Source organism: Panthera tigris, chromosome A2 (assembly GCF_018350195.1).
Source record: "Panthera tigris isolate Pti1 chromosome A2, P.tigris_Pti1_mat1.1, whole genome shotgun sequence".
Classification (NCBI taxonomy): domain Eukaryota; kingdom Metazoa; phylum Chordata; class Mammalia; order Carnivora; family Felidae; genus Panthera; species Panthera tigris.
Genome location: NC_056661.1, coordinates 21229371 through 21248347, shown reverse-complemented (window position 1 = coordinate 21248347; position 18977 = coordinate 21229371). Strand labels below are relative to the sequence as shown.

General features: G+C 40.9%; 2 protein-coding genes across 11 annotated transcripts in view; one reads left to right on the top strand and one right to left on the bottom strand.

Annotated features, from left to right (window-relative positions):
* NEK4 (NIMA related kinase 4) overlaps window positions 1-17368 on the top strand; it is a 50592-nt gene extending 33224 nt beyond the window's left edge. For 4 of the 10 annotated variants that reach the window (XM_042979132.1, XM_042979129.1, XM_042979130.1 and 1 more), the window contains 2 exons: window positions 6384-6434; window positions 17158-17368. In XM_042979132.1, coding sequence (XP_042835066.1) covers window positions 6384-6434; window positions 17158-17346 — 240 coding nt within the window. In that variant the 3' untranslated portion in view covers window positions 17347-17368. Of the gene's footprint in view, window positions 1-6383; window positions 6435-13018; window positions 14087-16838; window positions 16951-17157 lie in introns of those variants that run through there. The other 6 variants (XM_042979128.1, XM_042979133.1, XR_006214827.1 and 3 more) reach the window with 5 other exon arrangements.
* Window positions 17074-18952, bottom strand: SPCS1 (signal peptidase complex subunit 1). Its single transcript, XM_042979140.1, has 4 exons — window positions 18550-18952; window positions 18184-18243; window positions 17995-18081; window positions 17074-17490 (listed from the first exon to the last, which is right to left on the bottom strand). Exons 1-4 carry the CDS (start codon window positions 18856-18858, stop codon window positions 17365-17367), a joined length of 582 nt encoding a protein of 193 aa, XP_042835074.1. The 5' UTR covers window positions 18859-18952; the 3' UTR covers window positions 17074-17364.
* Window positions 18953-18977: the final 25 nt, after the last annotated feature.

Here is an 18977-nt window from a genome sequence, read left to right as displayed (position 1 = left end):
CTCCCACAACTGCTCCAGCAACCCTCTGTTCTCTATATTTAAGAGTCTCTTATGTTTTGTCCCCCTCCCTGTTTTTATATTATTTTTGCTTCTCTTCCCTTGTTTTCATCTGTTCGTACCTTAAATTCCTCATATGAGTGAAGTTATATGATACTTGTCTTTCTCTGACTAATTTCACTTAGCATAATACCCTCTGGTTCCATCCACGTAGTTGCAAATGGTAAGATTTCATTCTTTTTTTATTTTTTTATATATGTATTTTTAATTTACATCCAAATTAGTTAGCATATAGTGCAACAATGATTTTAGGAGTAGATTCCTTAGTGCCCCTTACCCATTTAGCCCATCCCCCCTCCCACACACCCTCCAGTAACCCTCTGTTTGTTCTCCATATTTATGAGTCTCTTATGCTTTGTCCCCCTCCCTGTTTTTATATTAGTTTTGTTTCCTTTCCCTTATGTTCATCTGTTTTGTCTCTTAAAGTCCTCATATGAGTGACGTCATATGACTTTTGTCTTTCTCTAATTTCACTTAGCATAATACCCTCCAGTTCCATCCATGTAGTTGCAAATGGCAAGATTTCATTCTTTTTGATTGCTGAGTAATACTCCATTGTGTATGTATATACCACATCTTCTTTATCCATTCATCCATTGATGGACATTTGGGCTCTTTTCATACTTTGGCTATTGTTGATAGTGCCGCTATAAACATTGGTTGCATGTGTCCCCCTGGATGAATACGTAGTAATGCAATTGCTGGGTCATAGGGTAGTTCTAGTTTTAATTTTTTGAGGAACCTCCGTACTGTTTTCCAGAGTGGCTGCACCAGTTTGCATTCCCACCAGCAGTGCAAAAGAGATCCTCTTTCTCCGCATCCTCGCCAACATCTGTTGTTGCCTGAGTTGTTAATGTTAACCATTCTGACAGGTGTGAGGTGGTATCTCATTGTGATTTTGATTTGTATTTCCCTGATGATGAGTGATGTTGAGCATTTTTTCATGTGTCAGTTGGCCATCTGGATGTCTTCTTTGGAGAAATGTCTATTCATGTCTTTTGCCCATTTCTTCACTGGATTATTTGTTATTTGGGTGTTGAGTTTGATAAGTTCTTTATAGATTTCGGATACTGACCCTTTATCTGATATGTCCTTTGCAAATATCTTCTCCCATTCCGTTGGTTGCCTTTTAGTTTTGCTGATTGTTTCCTTCACTGTGCAGAAGCTTTTTATCTTGATGAGGTCCCAATAGGTCATTTTTGCTTTTGTTTCCCTTGCCTCCAGAGACGTATTGAGTAAGAAGTTGCTGTAGTTGAGGTCAAGGAGGGTTTTGCCTGCTTTCTCCTTGAGGATTTTGATGTCTTCCTGTCTTACATTTAGGTCTTTCATCCATTTGGAGTTTATTTTTCTCGTGGTATAAGAAAGTGGTCCAAGTTCATTTTTCTGCATGTCGCTGTCCAGTTTTCCCAGCACCATTTGCTGAAGAGACTGTCTTTATTCCATTGGATATTCTTTCCTGCTTTGTCAAAGATTTAGTTGGCCATATGTTTGTGGGTCCATTTCTGGGTTCTCTTGTAGCAGGATTCTCACGCAGAGAGTCATGACACTGAGGCTTTTCTTTCCAGGAAGCAACTTTATTCCTGTTGCCACTGCTCAGTTGGGTTCATACCCAAAGAACTGAGCCCTGAATGCCACGTGGCATACTTTTTTATATATTTTTTACTTCTTTGCCTCCCATATACGGTAACACACAAACATGTAGTCTGATTAAGTGGTCTCATGTTACAAGGTCATGAGGGATGTTGTCATATAGGCCGTATAGTCAGGTTGCCTTGAGATTTTTTTTCTTAGGGAGGGGACCCTACCACCTTCCCCACTTTGATGCTCGGACCCCTCTATTTTGGGTCAAAGAACATCATCTTGATTTAGAGGTTTATATTTTTATAACATCATTATATGAGTGGCCATCCTTTTTTTTTTTTTTTTTTTTTTTTTAATTATGGCCTCAGTGAGACTGGAGGCAGACCGGGGACCCAAGCAAGGTAGGAGGATTAAGCAACCTCCCAGAATTAGGAGGATAATTTTTATGAGACTTTGGAATCCCCTGAAAGTTGAAAACCATCTTCCAAATAACTCCCCGGGGTTTTAACTGTTACAGGTCTGGACAGGGACATGAGCAGTCTTTTTTATTTGACTTGTGATCTCTTCTATGACTTTTTTTCTTGTTATCTATCTGTAGGCAGCAGTTGCTTAGGTTAAACTTTTTACAAACTTTTCCCTCAGAAATAAGTAGGTAATCTAAGGCCAAGCGATTTTGATAGATAGCATGGCACATTTTGGTTTGTTGCTTGGCTAGTAAGGTAAGAACTCTGGCAGTTTTATTGGTTACAATTTTTATAACTGCTTATAGTCTCATTATGTGGTTTATTTGCATGTAAATGGGAGTGTGGTAACCCTAAGACCCATCTTCTGGCCAGGTGGCAGGGCTATAATAATGGATTATACACTTGGGAGGCCATTTATCATCTTTTTAATTGCCAGTTTGTAAGGCACGCTTCTTCCTTTGAGTCTCCTGTCCCTATACATTTGAACTCTCAAATGTTTCTCTCTGTCAAGTGGAAACAGGAAGAAAGATGGATGAATAGTTTTCAGCACATATGGCCCTGACCAGACTGAGGGAAGTACTATATAGGCTGTCTTTCCACATATCTAGTATAGTCCACCTGGGGCCTGCCATTTGATGGCTGCATTGATATTGTCTCAGACCTCTCAGAGGTGAGAGAAGTTAAACAAGGGGTGGGGATCTGATCTGGCTCAAGGTGATCTGGGGTCCCCCACCATTGGGTTTTCTGGGCAGTTGAGTTATAAAATCTTTGGCTTAGGCATGTTAAGTTTTTAACAGAGACGATGATGAACTTTTTCCCCACTAGGCAAGATAGTTTTTCCCAGTAATTGAGCTTTTGAGAGCCAAACCCTGGTAGTAGGACTGGGGTATGTTGTTTTACTATAAAGTTGTGGGAATCTAATTTTTTAGTCTCTTATGGCCATTGTTTCCCCATGTTGGTACCAATGAAGTATCCTATCCACAAAAGGAAGGTGAGTGTTAACAGAAACCTCTCACATTTCCAGCTGGCTGGGGTGGCCTTGGACAATCCTATGGCAAAGAGTAGAGCACGAATCACAATAATAGAAACAAGGCATGACAGTGCATCACAGTACGGAAACATAGAAAATAAGCACAGTCTTTTGTTTCATCGGACCATCGATTCCTCAAGCTTCTGCCGTGCCTACATTAGTCAGCTTCTGGAGTGACTAAAGCAGGGTTGTAGTCTCTTGGAGCCTCTGGAATTGCGGATTGCTTTTTTCATATGGTCAGCTTGCATAGCATTGGTGGATTAGGAATGCACTCCCAGTTTTGAGATGCTGGCTTCATTCTGCTTGTGGTGAATCCAAGGACCCACTTCAGCTACCTTTACTGCAGTAGGGGTGGACAAAACGACAGTGAACGAGCCCCTGCAGAGGGGTTTTAGGGGCTGGACATTCCACTCCTTTATCTATATCATCTCCTGGTTTAAAGGGGTGAGCATCTGTGGTCAGATTCACAGGTAATCGCTCCCTGACCCAGTGGTGTAAGGTGGTTAGGGTAAAGCCAAGGGCCTGCATCTGTTGTCTTAGAGTTAGATTGCCTATCTCATTTAGATCCCCCCTTATGCCCTTGATAATGGGGGGAAGGCACCCAAAAAGGATTTTATAAAGGGAGAACCCCATCTACTTCTTTAGCCTCCCACTTGCAGCTGTAGTCTGCTTTTTGAAGTTTCCCTATCTCTCCCTGCCTAATGTTAACCCTTTCCCTATTTATTTCTCCCCCAGAATAGGGCCTGTACCTGCTGTTAGGAAACAGGGATGATGACCGTTCTAGCTTTTTTAAGCTGATAAGAGACAGTGTGGGGGTACAGCAGTTAGAGTCTACCCCAGGGTCGGTCAAGTAGCCCACAGTATGGTTCTACAGGAAGGCTGGCAGGCATGAGGTGGCATAATTATTAGCAGACACAAAGAGAAGAACGCAAAGTAAAGATTATACTGACCAACAAGGTGGCATCTTAAGATAATGTCTACAGTTTCCAAACCTGTCAAACAACCTAGGAGAGACTCTGACTTTGTAAACAACATATGTCAGGGAATCTCTCATGACCCAGGTGATGGAAGAGCAGGAGTAATAAGTAATCAATGGTGGCTCTATTTCCAAGAGTTTGGCCCTAATTTAATTAAAAAATTTTTTTTAAATCATATACCACTTGTGAGGTGTTATTTAGAGTTTTGCTGAGTATAAGCAGACAGTCTGATTTATTTTGAGGTGTAAAACTTTTTTTTTTAATGTATATTTATTTCTGAGACAGAGAGAGACAGCATGAGTGGGGGAGGGGCAGAGGGAGGGAGACACAGAATCCGAAGCAGGCTCCAGGTTCTGAGCTGTCAGCACAGAGCCCGATGCCGGGCTCGAAGTCACAGACTGCGAGATCATGACCTGAGCCGAAGCCGGATGCTCAACAGACTGAGCCACCCAGGTGCCCTGAGGTATAAAACTTTTTTAAGAGCCAGGAGTTCTGCTAGAGAAAGAGTCAAAGCAGCCATTTACCATTATTAATTTGCAAAATTTTAGGTAAGCCAAAAGTGGGTATTATTTTATAAAGCAAAACTTTTATTGCTTTTTATGCCTTTTTTGTCTTGCAGAAGAAGGCCTTTACTCAATTAGTGAAAGTATCAATCCATACCCACAGATGTTGGAATTCCTTTGACCTTGGCATATGAGTGAAACCTAATTGTTAGTCTTTCCTGGATAGCCTCCAGTTCCTTGATTGCCTGGGAGAGCAAGTTTGTGGTTGAAAGTATTGTTTTTAAGACATACTTCACAGGCTGATACTACTTTCAGAACTCTCTTTGAAAAATTTTTTTCCCAGTAAACATCCTTTGGGTCATTTGATAAGTTTTGCCTCTCCCTAAATGAAAGGCCTGATCCTGTGTTTTAATGATCTTTTATTTCTGTGAGCTTGGTAATAGTAATTGCTTTGCTCTGTTGTAACCAAGGGCTGGAGACGGTATCTAGGAGTCAGACCCCAGTTTATTTATTTATTTTTTTGGGAGTCTCCTTTAATAATTGATATAGCAGGCAAACTATTTTTCTGAACCCTGGTATCTACAGTCTACCATATCCAGTAATTTCCAACAACTCACATATTGTTTACCTGTCCTGGAATTGGTAGCACCATAGTCTCTATTTTAGTTATAATGTCCCTTTCTAGCAAGGGAGTAAGACTCTCTGGCATTATCAGGAAAGAATGAGAAAAAAAATTAGGTTTCCCCACATACATCCCAGGGGCTGAGAGAAAAATTTAGTTAGCAGTTTTCCGGAGATACCTCTAATCGTCATGCTGTGTTTGGATAGTTGGCCTGGAGTGGAAAGGAGGTCAGAAAAGGTAGCTCTGGTGTTAAGAAGGAAATCAACCAGTTTTCTTTCTGTATTTACCTGAGTTACCCGAGGCTCTGGGTTTCTGATAGACAGTTTGTTTAGGGGAGCCACCATGAAGAGCCCCAGACTCCAGTTAGTCCCTCCCAGGGACATTGGTTATTGGGCCCTCACAGATAGAGGTCCCTGAGGGCCTTCAGATCTCCAGTGATTGTCTCCACAGAAGGGGCATGGCTTATGGGGTTTTCATTTTGGTTGTCCCCTCTGAGGACATTCTCATCATTTTAGTGCTCTGAATGGCGATATAAATGGCACTTGGTGCCAGGACCTCGGGAAGTCTGATCTGACATAGTACGGAAGGCCACAACTAAGGCCTCAGGTTTTTTTTTTTTTAAGCCTCCTTTTCTGTTTTTTGTTTTGTTTTGTGTTTTGTTTTGTTTTGTTAATTTTGGTTGTAATATACTCAATTGGCAACTTGTAAGAGTTCCTCCAGGGTCCCTTCAAGGCCAACAGCCAATTTTTGCATTTTCTCTGAATATCTAGGGCTGATTGAGTGACAAATTTGTCCTTTCAAACCATCTCAGCCTTAGGGGTGTCAGGGGAGATAGCCATATATTTAATGAGAGCCTTCCTCAACCTCTCCAGGAATGCCATCGGGCTCTCATTTTGTGTTTGTAAAATAGTGGCTAATTTAGCATAATTTAAGGGCTAAATCTTAGATTTCCTTAGTTTTTTTTTCCAAAAATCTGTGTCACTAAGAGTCTGATTTAACAAAAGCATTATATCTTTCCAGTTCAACTCAAAAACATACATAATGTTCTGAAAAGCCCTTATATACTTATCTGATCAGAAAATTTACCTAGATCTCCTTTTATCTGTCTTAAATCTTGTAATATAAAGGTTTTTTCTTCTGGCATTCTAGCTTCTTGTAAGGCAAACATGCCTGTTACATTATGAGGAGGGCCTGGATAAGGTGAGTAGCAGCGAGCAGAATTGTGTGTGTGTGTATGTATATATATATATATATGTGTGTATAAATATATATATGTATATATATGTGTATAAATATATATATATGTATATATATATGTGTATATATATATACATATATATATATTTAATAGATTGAGGACCCAAGGAGAAGGAGGTTGAGGTGAAAGAACTCCCTTCCTCCTTCTCTAGGTCTGTTTTAGATACAGGTAAGGGGCCCTTAATTACTTCCCCCACTGATTGCTGGACTTCAGAAAGGGTTGCCATTAAATTAGGATCCACCTGGGGCACCTGGGTGGCTCAGTCGGTTAAGCGTCCAACTTCGGCTCAGGTCACGATCTCGAGGTCCGTGAGTTCGAGCCCCGCGTCGGGCTCTGGGCTGATGGCTCAGAGCCTGGAGCCTGCTTTGGACTCTGTGTCTCCCTCTCTCTCTGCCCCTCCCCCGTTCATGCTCTGTCTCTCTCTGTCTCAAAAATAATAAAATAAACATTAAAAAAAATTAAAAAAAAAATTAGGATCCACCTTATATTGCTTACACATATCTCGATTTTTTTTCTTAAGGCCCAAAAACAACATAGGGGAATTCTCCCCATTTCCCTTCACATTTGCAAAACAAGTCCAATTGTAGGATAGTATTCTCATTGATATTTCCCTTTGGGGGCCAGGTTCCCTCTTCTAATTTGTATTGGGGCCAAACCTTTGTACAAAAGAAAACGAATCATAATTCATTCCAAAGGAGTAATGGCCTTGGTTGGGGAATTAACCATCTATAGGAAAAAGGAAGAAAGTTGTCCCTTATCTCAATTTCCTATAGCTGGCCAGGAGAAACCTCATCTCCTGTCCTGCATTTTGGCTGGCTCTGCAGCTGGCAGCCAAAAGCCCTGCCAGTCTCAGGAGGTGCTGAGAATAGTCATTCTTACCCAGGCTTGACCCCACCTCCAAGAGCTGACCTGGTCTTTCCTGTTTTTTTCTTACCCCTCCATTTCCTGCCTGCAGGACCTTGGGGTATGGACTGTGACCAAGCAAGACTTTCCTGGTTGTTGTAGGATGCACTAATTTTATTTTGGCCCAACAGTAACTTCCATATTGATCATTGGCCATTGAGGGAGGGGGTTAAAGGGCCAAAGTCAAGGTCTATTCCCTTTTTTCAACAATGCTCACATAAATATGTTTCAGCCGTGTGAATATCCATTTTTAGCATACAGTGGGCTAAGTGTAGTAAAATGGCTCCCATGTACCTTAGTAAAAGCCCTTCATATATCACCCATCCCTCATACGGCAGAGGCATCCAGTCCTCTGCTGAACAGGAACAACAGAAATGTGGAGGATTTGGAGGCTGGCACCAAGGGTATTGCTATCATTTTCTCGGCCTTTGGGTCAAAAGAGGAGGAATTTAATCTTAACCCAATGTACTTTTAAAATCCATTTATTTTAACCTTAGTCCATCCTGACCACACATAAAATTTCTTTTTAAAGATTTTCCTTCATGAACTTTCTGCAATTTTTCTTTACATTTAGATTTTGTCCAAGCCATTTTTCTCCAAATAACCAGTCCCATTTAGAACAAAATTACTTTCTTTTACCTTCAACAAAAATATATTTCCATTTCTTATATCTTTCTTTCATATCTCCTACTTTTCTAGATACAGAGTTGCTTGTCTTATTTTTATTAGTTTTAACTACATTTAGTAGAATTTTACCTCTTAGAAACCTTAGTCTCCAGTGAAAACTAAGTAGTAACCAATTGTGAACTTGATGTTATATCTGAATGTTTTTAGATGGCAAAATTATGAATCCATTAAGGATAAAGCATGTTTTCCCATAGATCCAAATGTCTAGAGTTTCTCTGCAACAAGTCAGAAGCACAAACCTACATCTAGTAATTAGTGCTTTAGCCTCTTATCTCTTTAGATATCCAATGAATTCAATCTCAATTTATCATGCAAGCCAGACTTTAACGTTTTAGGTTACCAAAGACTTTGAAAGCTATCTTAACAATTACCCGTGAAAGCTTTGAGACAGACAAAATTAACCATCATTTTAAGTCACCTTTTTGCTGACAAATTGCAACAGAGATAAAAGAGCTTACTTGACCTTTAGAAAACAGTTTTATATGTTTAATGCTGATAACTCTAAAGACATGTCTATTTTAAACCAAAAAACTTAAATCCATTTAAATACCAAATGTGTTCCATCTGTGTCCATTTAAAAGTTAATCAATTTGTTCCCCCTTGTCTATTTGTATCTGGGGCACCAGTGGGGAAATCTGAAGTGGGTGGTCTTCACTCCACAACCTCTAGGGTGGGAGGAGGAGCTGATGGTGCCTAAGGCATTGAGGAGCCAGTTATGCCGGCCACCCCCAAAGTGGTACAGAAAAGAAGGTGGGGGAGGGAAGGGAGAAGAGGAGAGGTGCCAGCAAAAGGCAGAGAAAGAGAATTCCCAGTTTTAACTCTTGTCAGCTCAGACAGAGGAGCAGACTCCAGGTTTGTTTTTTGTTTTGTTTTGTTTTGTTTTGTTTTGTTTTGTTTTGTTTTGTTTTCCACCAGTGGAATTGGGCAGCCCGTGTCAGTCTGGAGAAGACAGGGAATTTCCCTGAAACAAAAGGAGTTTCGGCAGCTGCTTGGGAATATTCCTTAAAGTCCCTGTTCTGAGGTAGAATAACCAGAGACGGTTGGCTCTAATTATCATAGTCATTAACCCAGGAAATGAATGAGAGACAAGTCCCCACACACAGTCACATGGCGACTCCACAATCTGCTACCCAGTGCCTTAGAGTTGTGGAATTTGTGGAACTACTAGGGCAACTCTGGGAGGTGATCAGGCTCCCCTTCTGCCTCTTGGGGGCAGGTGTGCCAAAACGAACCCAGGTTCTTACCAGTCTGCCAGGTGGCACTCCCTGAGCTGGTGTCTGGGCCTCACGAGTTCCATTGGGGCACACGGGGTCCTCGCCCCGGCATGCTGGGAGGGCTAGTCTCCTGCAGATCAAGCGGTCTGCTGGCACCAGGCAAGGCTGCCTCTCCCGGCATTCCGAGGTCCATATCCCTGGTGGCAAAGGAGGAGGAAATGAACCGTCTCTGAATCCCGGACAAGCCCCCAAGTAATGTAGCAGGATTCTCGCACAGAGTCGTGACACCAAGGCTTTTCTTTCCAGGAAGCAACATTATTCCTGCCTGCACCACTCAGTTGGGTTCCCAAAGAACTGAGCCCCGAATGCCACATGCTGTAGCTTTTTATATATTTTTTGCTTCCTTGTCTCCCATATATGGTAACACACAAACATGTAGTCTGATTAAGTGGTCTCATGTTACAAGATTGTGAGGGATGTTGTCACATACGCATATAGCCAGGTTACCTTGAGGTTTTTTTCTTTCCTGAGGGAAAGGACCCACCACACTCTATTCTGTCCGATTGATCTGAGTGTCTGTTTTTGTGCCAGTACCATACTGTGTCTTGATGATTACAGCTTTGTAATATAGCTTGAAGTCCGGGATTGTCATGCCTGCAGCTTTGGTTTTCTTTTTCAAGATTTGGCTTTGGCTATTTGGGGTCTTTTCTGGTTCCATACAAGTTTTAGGATTGTTTGTTCTAGCTCTGTGAAGATTGCTGGTGTTATTTTGATAGGGATTGCCCAGCCATTATTTCTTTAAGTAATTTTTCTGCTCCTTTCTCGCTCTTCTCCTTCTGATGGTCCCATTATACATGTGTTGGTGTGTTGAGTGAAGTCCCACTTTTCTCTGAAGTGATATTCACTTCATTTTCTTTTCTCCCTGTTCTTTGATTGTATAATCAAAGAATTATATATTGATCTATCAATCTATAATGTGAATTATATATTGATATTATATACTGATTATCAATTATATATTGATCTATCTCCAGCCCGCTTACTTTTCTTTCTGCCAGTTCAAATAAACTGTTGAGCCCCTCTTGAGTTTTTCATTTGTCATTATACTTTTCCATTCCAGAATTTCCACTTAGCTCTTCTTACAACTACTTTAATCATAGTTTTCTTTAGTTCTGTGAACATGTTTCTGATGATATCTTTGCTGGTTAACTCTAGTATCTGGTTACTCTCCCAGGTAGTGCCTCTCTTGCCTTCTTTTTTCCCCCAGTGTATGTGTCTTATAACCGTCTATTGAAAACTGGACATTTCAGAAAGTATATTGTACAAGTCTGGGCACTGGCCTCCCCAGGGAGGAGAGTTGCTATTATTATTTGCTTCTTTAGTGATTGGCTGAATTTTTTAGTAAAGTCTATTTTATCCCTTCTTCATGTCTCCACAATGTAAATCTGATGTTGCCTCTCAGCTGGCAAGGCCTTGGTTGTATCCACAGCCACCTTGAGATGATGGTGGGTTTTGCAGAACTCTTTTGACTCTCCCTGTCCTTCCCTTAGCTGTTAAGGTTTTTTAGTTGCTAATTGATGGCTCTCCTGTTTCCAACAATGTCCTGGGGCACATATTGCTCCACAAACTGATCCAATAAAATTTGGGATAGTTCCCAGGGTCAGTGTTTGAAATTAGTTTTGACCCCAGGGTGGGGGGCGGGGTGGGGGTGGGGGAGGGTTCCTCCCAGCTTCATAGTTGTCTCCATCAAAGTAGGCTGCCCACAGTTTAGCCTATACACCCAGTGACTCTACCAGTCTCCTCCTAGTTGCCATTCACCACTACTTCCAGTTTTTGAGAGCACTTGTAGGCTTGAGTTTTTCCACTCTGTTCTAAATGAGGTCAGTCCATTAAGGAAAAGTTTTGGTGCTGTTTTAGGTCTTGCTTCTCACCCCAGGAAAATTCTCGGAACACAGCTGGGAGCAAAGACAATAGCATACTTGTCTATGAGTGATACCCCTACTTTAGAAGCTCAGTGGCGGGGAGGGCTGGTCTTCTTGGCATGCTTCACCTGAGCATGGGATTTTCACTTTATGGTCTGGGGCAAAGGTGACTGGGGCCCCAGTATTTTCATTGGCCTTGCTCCCAAGGTACAGCCTCCATCCTACAAGTCTAACCTGGTATAAAAAGGAAATTCCCACATCTTGGCTGCACTCTCTCAAAATTTATCCTTAACCACAGATGTGGGGGGGCAGGATGAGATATGATGTCCTGCCCCTCCCAGGAAGATTGCCTTTGGACTAGGAGCTGATGGAAAGGGAACCCTGTGTTGTTGGCTACAGTTTGGTGTAGAGTTTTTGTCTCACTCAGCTGGGACTGGGGAGGGAGGCCTTTGATCTTAGCTTAGATACCGCCCGCTCTCACTGTTCTTAATGGGTTTTGGTAGATTTTCTTGAGAAAAAAAAAAAAAGTGTCTTTATTTGCTGTATGCCCTCAGGACCGCTTCCAGAGACTTTAAATGGTTAGTTTAGAAAATAATTTTCACCAGTTTCAGTGAAGAAGGGGTCTTCAGAGCTCTTCAAGCCATCATGCCAGATGTGGAACCAATTGGGATTGTATTTGTTATGTCTCATCTAATCTGGGACAGTTAGGACATTTTTGAAGAGTATTGGCCATGTTTTATAAAATGACCCTCCATTTGGATTTGATGTGTTTCCTGTTAAATAGATTCAGATTCTGTATTTTTGGCAGGAATACCACAAAAGTGATATTGTGTCCTTCTCTGTGCACTGGATAGGAGGTGTGTGACATCTGTTTAACATATTGTTAGGTGTTATTTTAATTCCAGGCATATATTGAGTGTCACATTGTATGTATTTTTTTTTATTAGATTGAAATTTCTGTTTTAATTGGCTATTTGTATTAATTTGTAAATGCCTTTGCTGAATTATCTAGGAGATTGATTTTGTTGTTTTACTAATTCTAATGTTCTAATATTATGTGTTTTACTGGTTCTAAGAGCTCTATTTTTTTTTTTTAAATAGGGAAACTCTATGCTGTTTAAAGTTTGATTTCTTGAGAGAGAGTGGGGGAGAGGGACAGAGAGAGAGGGAGAGAGAGAATTCCAAGCAGGCTCCACACTGTCAATGCAGAGCTCAACACAGGGCTCAATCCCACAAACTATGAGATCATGAGCTAAGGTGAAACCAAGAGTCAGATGCTTAACGGACTGAGCCACCTAGGCACCCCCAAGGGCTCTATATTATATTAATGGTATTAATTCTTTGGTATGTATGTTGCAAATTTTCCCCAGTGTATTGTTTGTTCTTTAACATCTCATGACAATTTTTTGACTTGAAGTTTCAAATGTTTTTTAAATGATAGCATTTTCCCATGTGGTTTCCACCTCTGGTATCATGCTTAAGAAGTCCTTCTTGGGACACCTGGGTGGCTTGGTCGGTTGGGCCGCTGACTTCAGCTCAGGTCACGATCTCAGTTTGTGAGTTCAAGGCCCGTGTTGGGCTCTGTGCTGACAGCTTGGAGCCTGGAGCCAGCTTCTGATTCTGTGTCTCCCTCTCTCTCCCCGTCCACCACTCACACTCTCTCTCTCTCAAAAATAAACATTAAAAAAAAATTTTTTTTAAAGAAAAGCCCTTCTCTTTTTTCTTGAAAAGCCTTTCTTCTAAAATTGCAAAAAACATTTTTTCTACTACATACTGATTTTCTTTTTGTTTCTCCACTAGGTACGTTTGCAGGAGCACATGGGTGAAAAATACACAACTTACAGTGTGAAAGCTCGCCAGTTGAAATTTTTTGAAGAAAATGTGAATTTTTGATAATTTATTCTAATCTTCCAGAACTAAAGACCTATTTTCAAAGGTTTTTGGCTTAAACAGAAACAAACCCATAATAATGGCTGGAGGCCATTCAACATCCTTATATCTTTTTTTTTAACTGGGGAAAAAATGGGATGGAACAGAGTAAAATGAAGCAATGTCACAAAACAAAGGAAAAAAATCTGTGGCTAATCTTACTCTTGATGAGGAAAATCTGTTATAAGACTTTTGTTTGGTTACTGTTACTGAGCCTTAAACCACCAACTTTATATTTAGAATTTTATTTTTCTAAGGTACTAATTAGTTTGATACGTAAGGGCCATAAAATATTGGATTGGAAGTTTTATATTGCACTATAGTGATAAAAGTAATAGGATAAATAAGTGACATAATATGTCTAGTGATGCGAGTTGTCATTGTTAATAACCTTAGGTAGTAGTTGAAAAATTATTTTTTTAAGAAAATCAATTCATGATTCTGGGAGTAGATATAAAGAATATGTAGTATCTAGTAATTGAGCAGTTCCTTTTTTATATATTGATGGATGTTTAATAAACCTTTTATTTTCATTTAATATGAACCTCATTTAGGATATGCAAGAATTGAAACTAAAATAATTTGGCTTTGTAAATCCATGTTTCTGCTGGCTTTTTTTAGAGTAACTTTTCATCAGTGAAAACATTTCTAAAACACGAATTCCTTTTCCAGTTAAGCAATTTGTAAGTGAAGTCCAGCTCCTTTTAGTTATGTTGGACATACTTACCTCCTGAAGTTTGTCTTTTTGTCTGTCAAATTATTGGTTGTCTTCCCATGTTGTAAATGTATGACTGTATATCACATATTTTATTAGTTGTTTAATGAGGAGTAATTCCCATGTGGGAAATAAGTTGTTTTTATAAAATAAAAGTCTTGATTAGTAAATTTTCACTTTTGTATTCGAGGGACTTTAAAAATAAATGCTGTTCCGGAAACGTTTTCACTTTTTATAATATAAAGTGTTATCTTACCTTCTTTGAAAATTACACACACATAAAATACTCTAATGAAATGTTCCCTTTCTAGCCACTTAACAGATTTTTAGTTTTTACTCTGTGTCAGGTGCTCTGGCAGGAGCTGGGGATATGGTGGTGAGGAAAACACTTACTCCCTGTCCTTAAGGTGCTCATAGCCTGGTTTCTGAGATCTCTTATTTTCACTTTGAAGGGTTTGTTAGAACTCAACAGTAAAACTGTCTCATCCCAGTCCCAGTCTGAGGCAAATCCTTGGCAAACTGTGGGTGGGTCTTTCTGAACTATTCACCGTTTCTTGCATGTTTTATGAATACATCTTTCTGGAGAAACATCAGTTTTAGTTAAGTTTTCTAATTTGTATAATGTACATATTTTCTTAGAATTAAAAAATTCTCCCCCATATGTTATTATTCCCATTCTGTATAGTTTTATTTTGTCTAAACATTCATTTTGGTTTTCATCCCAGTATCTTTTGGTTACTCTGTGGTTTTTGAGTGCTTAATCATTTTTTATCTTTCTTAAATATAAAACACCTTTAACAGTATGAATTTTCTTCTCATTATACCTTTGACCATATTTCAGACTTTGATATACTTTTGACAGTTTGTAAATAGTCAGTAATTGTGGTTTTCTCCTTAAGAAATATTCCTTAATTTCCATATACATATTTTCTCATTACCCCCAAAAAGCAGTCCTATGAAACCTTTGGTAAGCTGAAATGGTGAAAAACAGAGTATCTCCCACTCTCTGAAAGTTCTTCACACTTAAGACCTACAGTAGTACCTGTTTTTGTTGAAAGAAATCTGAAGAGGATTTTTGCTTTTATGAAAAAAGCCATTGCTGTAGTAACGTAAGACTTGCAGAAAAGTGAAGTGGCGTGAAACAACCTTTTGGAAAGTAGGGATACATGTATTTAGAAAGCCAAAAAAATTCGGGGCACCTGGGTGTCTCAGTCGGTTAAGTGTCCGACTCATGATCTCAGTCAGTAGTGAGATCGAACCCCACATCGGGCTCTGCATTGAGCGTGGAGCCTGCTTACGATTCTCTCCTTCCCTCTCCTGCTGCCCCTTCCCTGCTGGTGCTCACTCACGTGCTCTCTGTCTGGCGGGGCGGGAGTCATTGCTGTGTGGTTACTGAATATGACCTGCATTAACTTTTACTTCTTGGGATTGTTCTTCCTTGTGGCTCAGTAGATGAGCCAGTAGAGGGAACAGTCCAATGGGCATTTAGTAAAGATTGTTATGCACAAACACAATCACTTGCCTTTCTCTATTATTCAAACCTGTAGAAGACCTGATCAGTAGTTTTGTGATGATGGAAATGTTCTGTATCTGTATTCTGTGATAAGGTAGCCACTGGTCATATATGGCTTTTGAGCTCTTGAAATGTAGCTAGTTTGAAGGACTCCATTTTTAATTTTAGTTTTAATTAAACTTAAGTAGACCAGGTGACTAATGGCAATGCACCTCTGAATCATTCATTAACTATTTACTGAGCACCTACAATGTCTCCCCAACTCTTAGAAGTACTGGGCAAACAGCAGTGAGCAAACAAGATCCCTGTTCCCTCCCATGGAGCTTACATTCTGTGGAGGGGGGGTGGCAACAATGAAAAATATGTAATGTGAGATAGATCAGTGCATAGAGGATGGGGCATACCACTTTATTTTGACAGGGCAGTAGGAGATGCTTCTTTATAGTCCCATCCGAGTAGAGACCTGAATGAAAGTAAAGAACAAGTCCTGTGTATCTGAGGGGAAATGTTCCAAGTATAGAGAACAAGTGCAAAAGTCTTCCCTTTCAATATATGCCCACTTATCTACCAAAATCTGAAAGGTAGTATTGGGTCTCCTACCCAGTGGTAGCGTTGCCAAACTCTTACGTATGTAAAATTCTTTCTTTATACAATTTCATGTCTTATTTAATGTATAATGATTCAGAACAGCACATTTTGGCAGCTCCAGATGTCCCTCCTTGCCGCATTTCTGATGTTAAGTATGACTTTTTAATTACCCCTCCTTTCTGCTTGCATCCACCTAAGATATCCTTTTCCCTGTTTTCAACCTTTGGGTGTCATCTGGAAAACAGGAGGTAACTTGATTTTTTTTAAGTTTATTTATTTTGAGATGGAGAAAGCCTATGCATGCGGGAGGGGCAGAGAATCCCAAGCAGGCTCCATGCTGTCAGCACGGAGCCAGCCCAACTTGGGGCTCAAACCCATGAACTGTGAGATCATGAGCTGAGCTGAAACCAAGAGTCGTTCACCCAGGCACCCCAAGGTAACTTGATTTTTAACACTATTTGGGAGCTCCTAACTGTTAAATCACATTAATTACTCTTATTTATATGCTTAGTCTTATTTATGTGGTCTTAATTTTCTCTCTCTTTTTTTTTTTTCTTTAAGCTTTCCTGACTTTTGTTTATTAAGGTCATTGTTCTCATTTTTTAAACACGTATTTTATCAAGTCCTGTATCCTGGTACTGAGAAATACAGTATTACCTACAATAACCCTCCCACTTCCATTCTGTACACAAACCTTTAGAATATTTTTCTGTTCAGTCCTCTGGAAAATTTAAAAAGAATTTAGTTTTTATAGGTTTCCACTTTGCTCCACCTCAAGTAAAGGATGGATTGAAATTTTTCTGCTTAACAACACCCTTATTTTAGTGGTACCAAACTATGACCGTCCCACAAATTTACACTACATTTTTTCATAGGCACTTACTGTTGTCAAGAAAGACATGTATTAGGAACTTACAGCTACAGAAAATAGAAATGGTGCTCAGTGATGTTTTCAGAACCACAAACTTCTAACTCTGGCATTTACTGGTAGGTTCGCTTTCACAACAATGGACAGAAGACTCTTTAGACATAGACTGGTGTTGAGTTTTAACTGAAAACCTTAAAACGATTTAACCACTCATAATGAATTATAAAACTCTGACAGTCAAATTGTACTTTTATGAGGCATTTATTCATTATTTTTGTAGACCTGAAAGAAACTTTGCATACTTGTGTTTTCTGCTCTCATTTCAGATAAAGATTATGAAGAGAAGGCCTAAAATAATTATAAGTCAAAAGCCAACGGAGTTAGAAATGAAATATAAAGACAACAAAATCTATACACAGCTGTGCTGGAGGAGCAGCGATGGGTTTCAACTCATGTTTTGGATACGAAAACAATTTAGCTCATCTCATACAAAACGAAAGCAGGTGCAACAGTAAAGCTGAATCATGAAAACCCTAATTATTTTTAGCATGCCTCTTAACTTTTCTTTCCCCTGGTTTCTTGTCTTCGGAGACTGAATCTTGAACAGGTAACCACTTGAGGGGATGCCGGCGATAAATGGGCCATGGAGGAAGTGTCAACTGAGCCAGAACAGAGGAAATCCGTCAATATTAAACATCAAAAGTTTAAAAGAGCATTACATGTAATATTCCTAAATAAGTCCTCTATGCTACTAGAGGTAAAAAAACAACAGCAAAACTGACATTCCAGTGAAAACTCATTCACCCAGATAAGATATTTAAGAATTGCAAACAAGCCTCACCATTTACACATAAGGCTTTAGAAGCTAAAAAGTGAGGAGAGCACATTGTGAAGACCCTAAGAAATTCCTGCTAGTTTTGACCTTAAGATTACTGCTTGGAGCAGCTGCTGTTAAGAAATAAACTGTATCCTTTTATGCAGCTTACTTTATCTGCCACTTATTTGGTATTCTACTTTTCCAGTGATAGATAGCAAGGTGAAACACTGATGGCAAAAAGAGGAGGTTTTGAAAAGCTGGTGCTGGTTCTCACTACCAGCTCCAACCAAACCAACCCAATTTAGAAAACTTGCCACTAACATCCAAATACCCACAATCTTCTTACCAAACACGAAAAAGCAAATCCGGCCATAACTATGTACACAGTCCACCCGAACTGTTCAGCCACGTACCCGTAGATAAATCCAACTATCTGGAGACAAACGAAGTACATTAAATACAATCAAGCTGGTTGGGGGGGGGGGGTTGGGGGAGGGGGAGAAGAAAAAGAATACTATGCAAAAACAATACTTACTGCAGAAAAAAGAATAATTCCCTGAAACATCTGTTCAGCTAGCTTCTGCCCCTTGTAATCCTAGAAGCGAAGGAGAGCAAAGCAGGAATTGGTTCCACCACCGAAGAGGTGGTTCCTGCTCTGGCCTCACAGCTTTAGCACCGGGCAACCCCGGCATCAGGGGCCTCCCCAAGGACCGGACAAGAAATGAAATTCTAGGTTTTCCGGAGAACTGAAGCATCCTAACGGCGCGTGGGCAGGGGGCTCCTCGCGGGCGAAGAGAGACGGGGACCCGGGAAGCACAATTCAGGGAAGAGACAAGGGCCGCCGGAGCTGCCAGCTCCAGAGAAGCGTGCGGGGCGGGGGGTCTTGGGGTCGAGCCCTCACCATTTGCGTGGGCAGCGAGCTCAGATGCTCCAGCATGACTAGCTGAGAAAGCTGGCGGCAGAGCGAAGGCAGGCGCGACTCAGGGATCGTAGGCGCCGGGGTCGGGTTCCAAGTGCAGGACCGCGGGCCCGCAGAGCCGGGCAATGAGACGGCCGCGGCCCCGGAAGCGGATGTCTCCCACAGACCCGAACGGCCCGAGGCTCCGCCCCGCACCATCGCTAAGGCCACCTGCGCTTTCGGAGCCAGCTGTAGCCCGGCGCACTGCCCGCGAGGGCTGAGGTGGCGACAGTGGCGGTCGAGCAGAGGCATCGCGCGTCCGGGAGGGGTTAGCCGTCAGTAGTATAATGGCGGGAGCCGCGGCCCCGGCCCTCCAAACTGTCCTCCTCAGCGCCCCCGCGGCCTAACGGCCGCCAGAGCGCGCCCTGTCT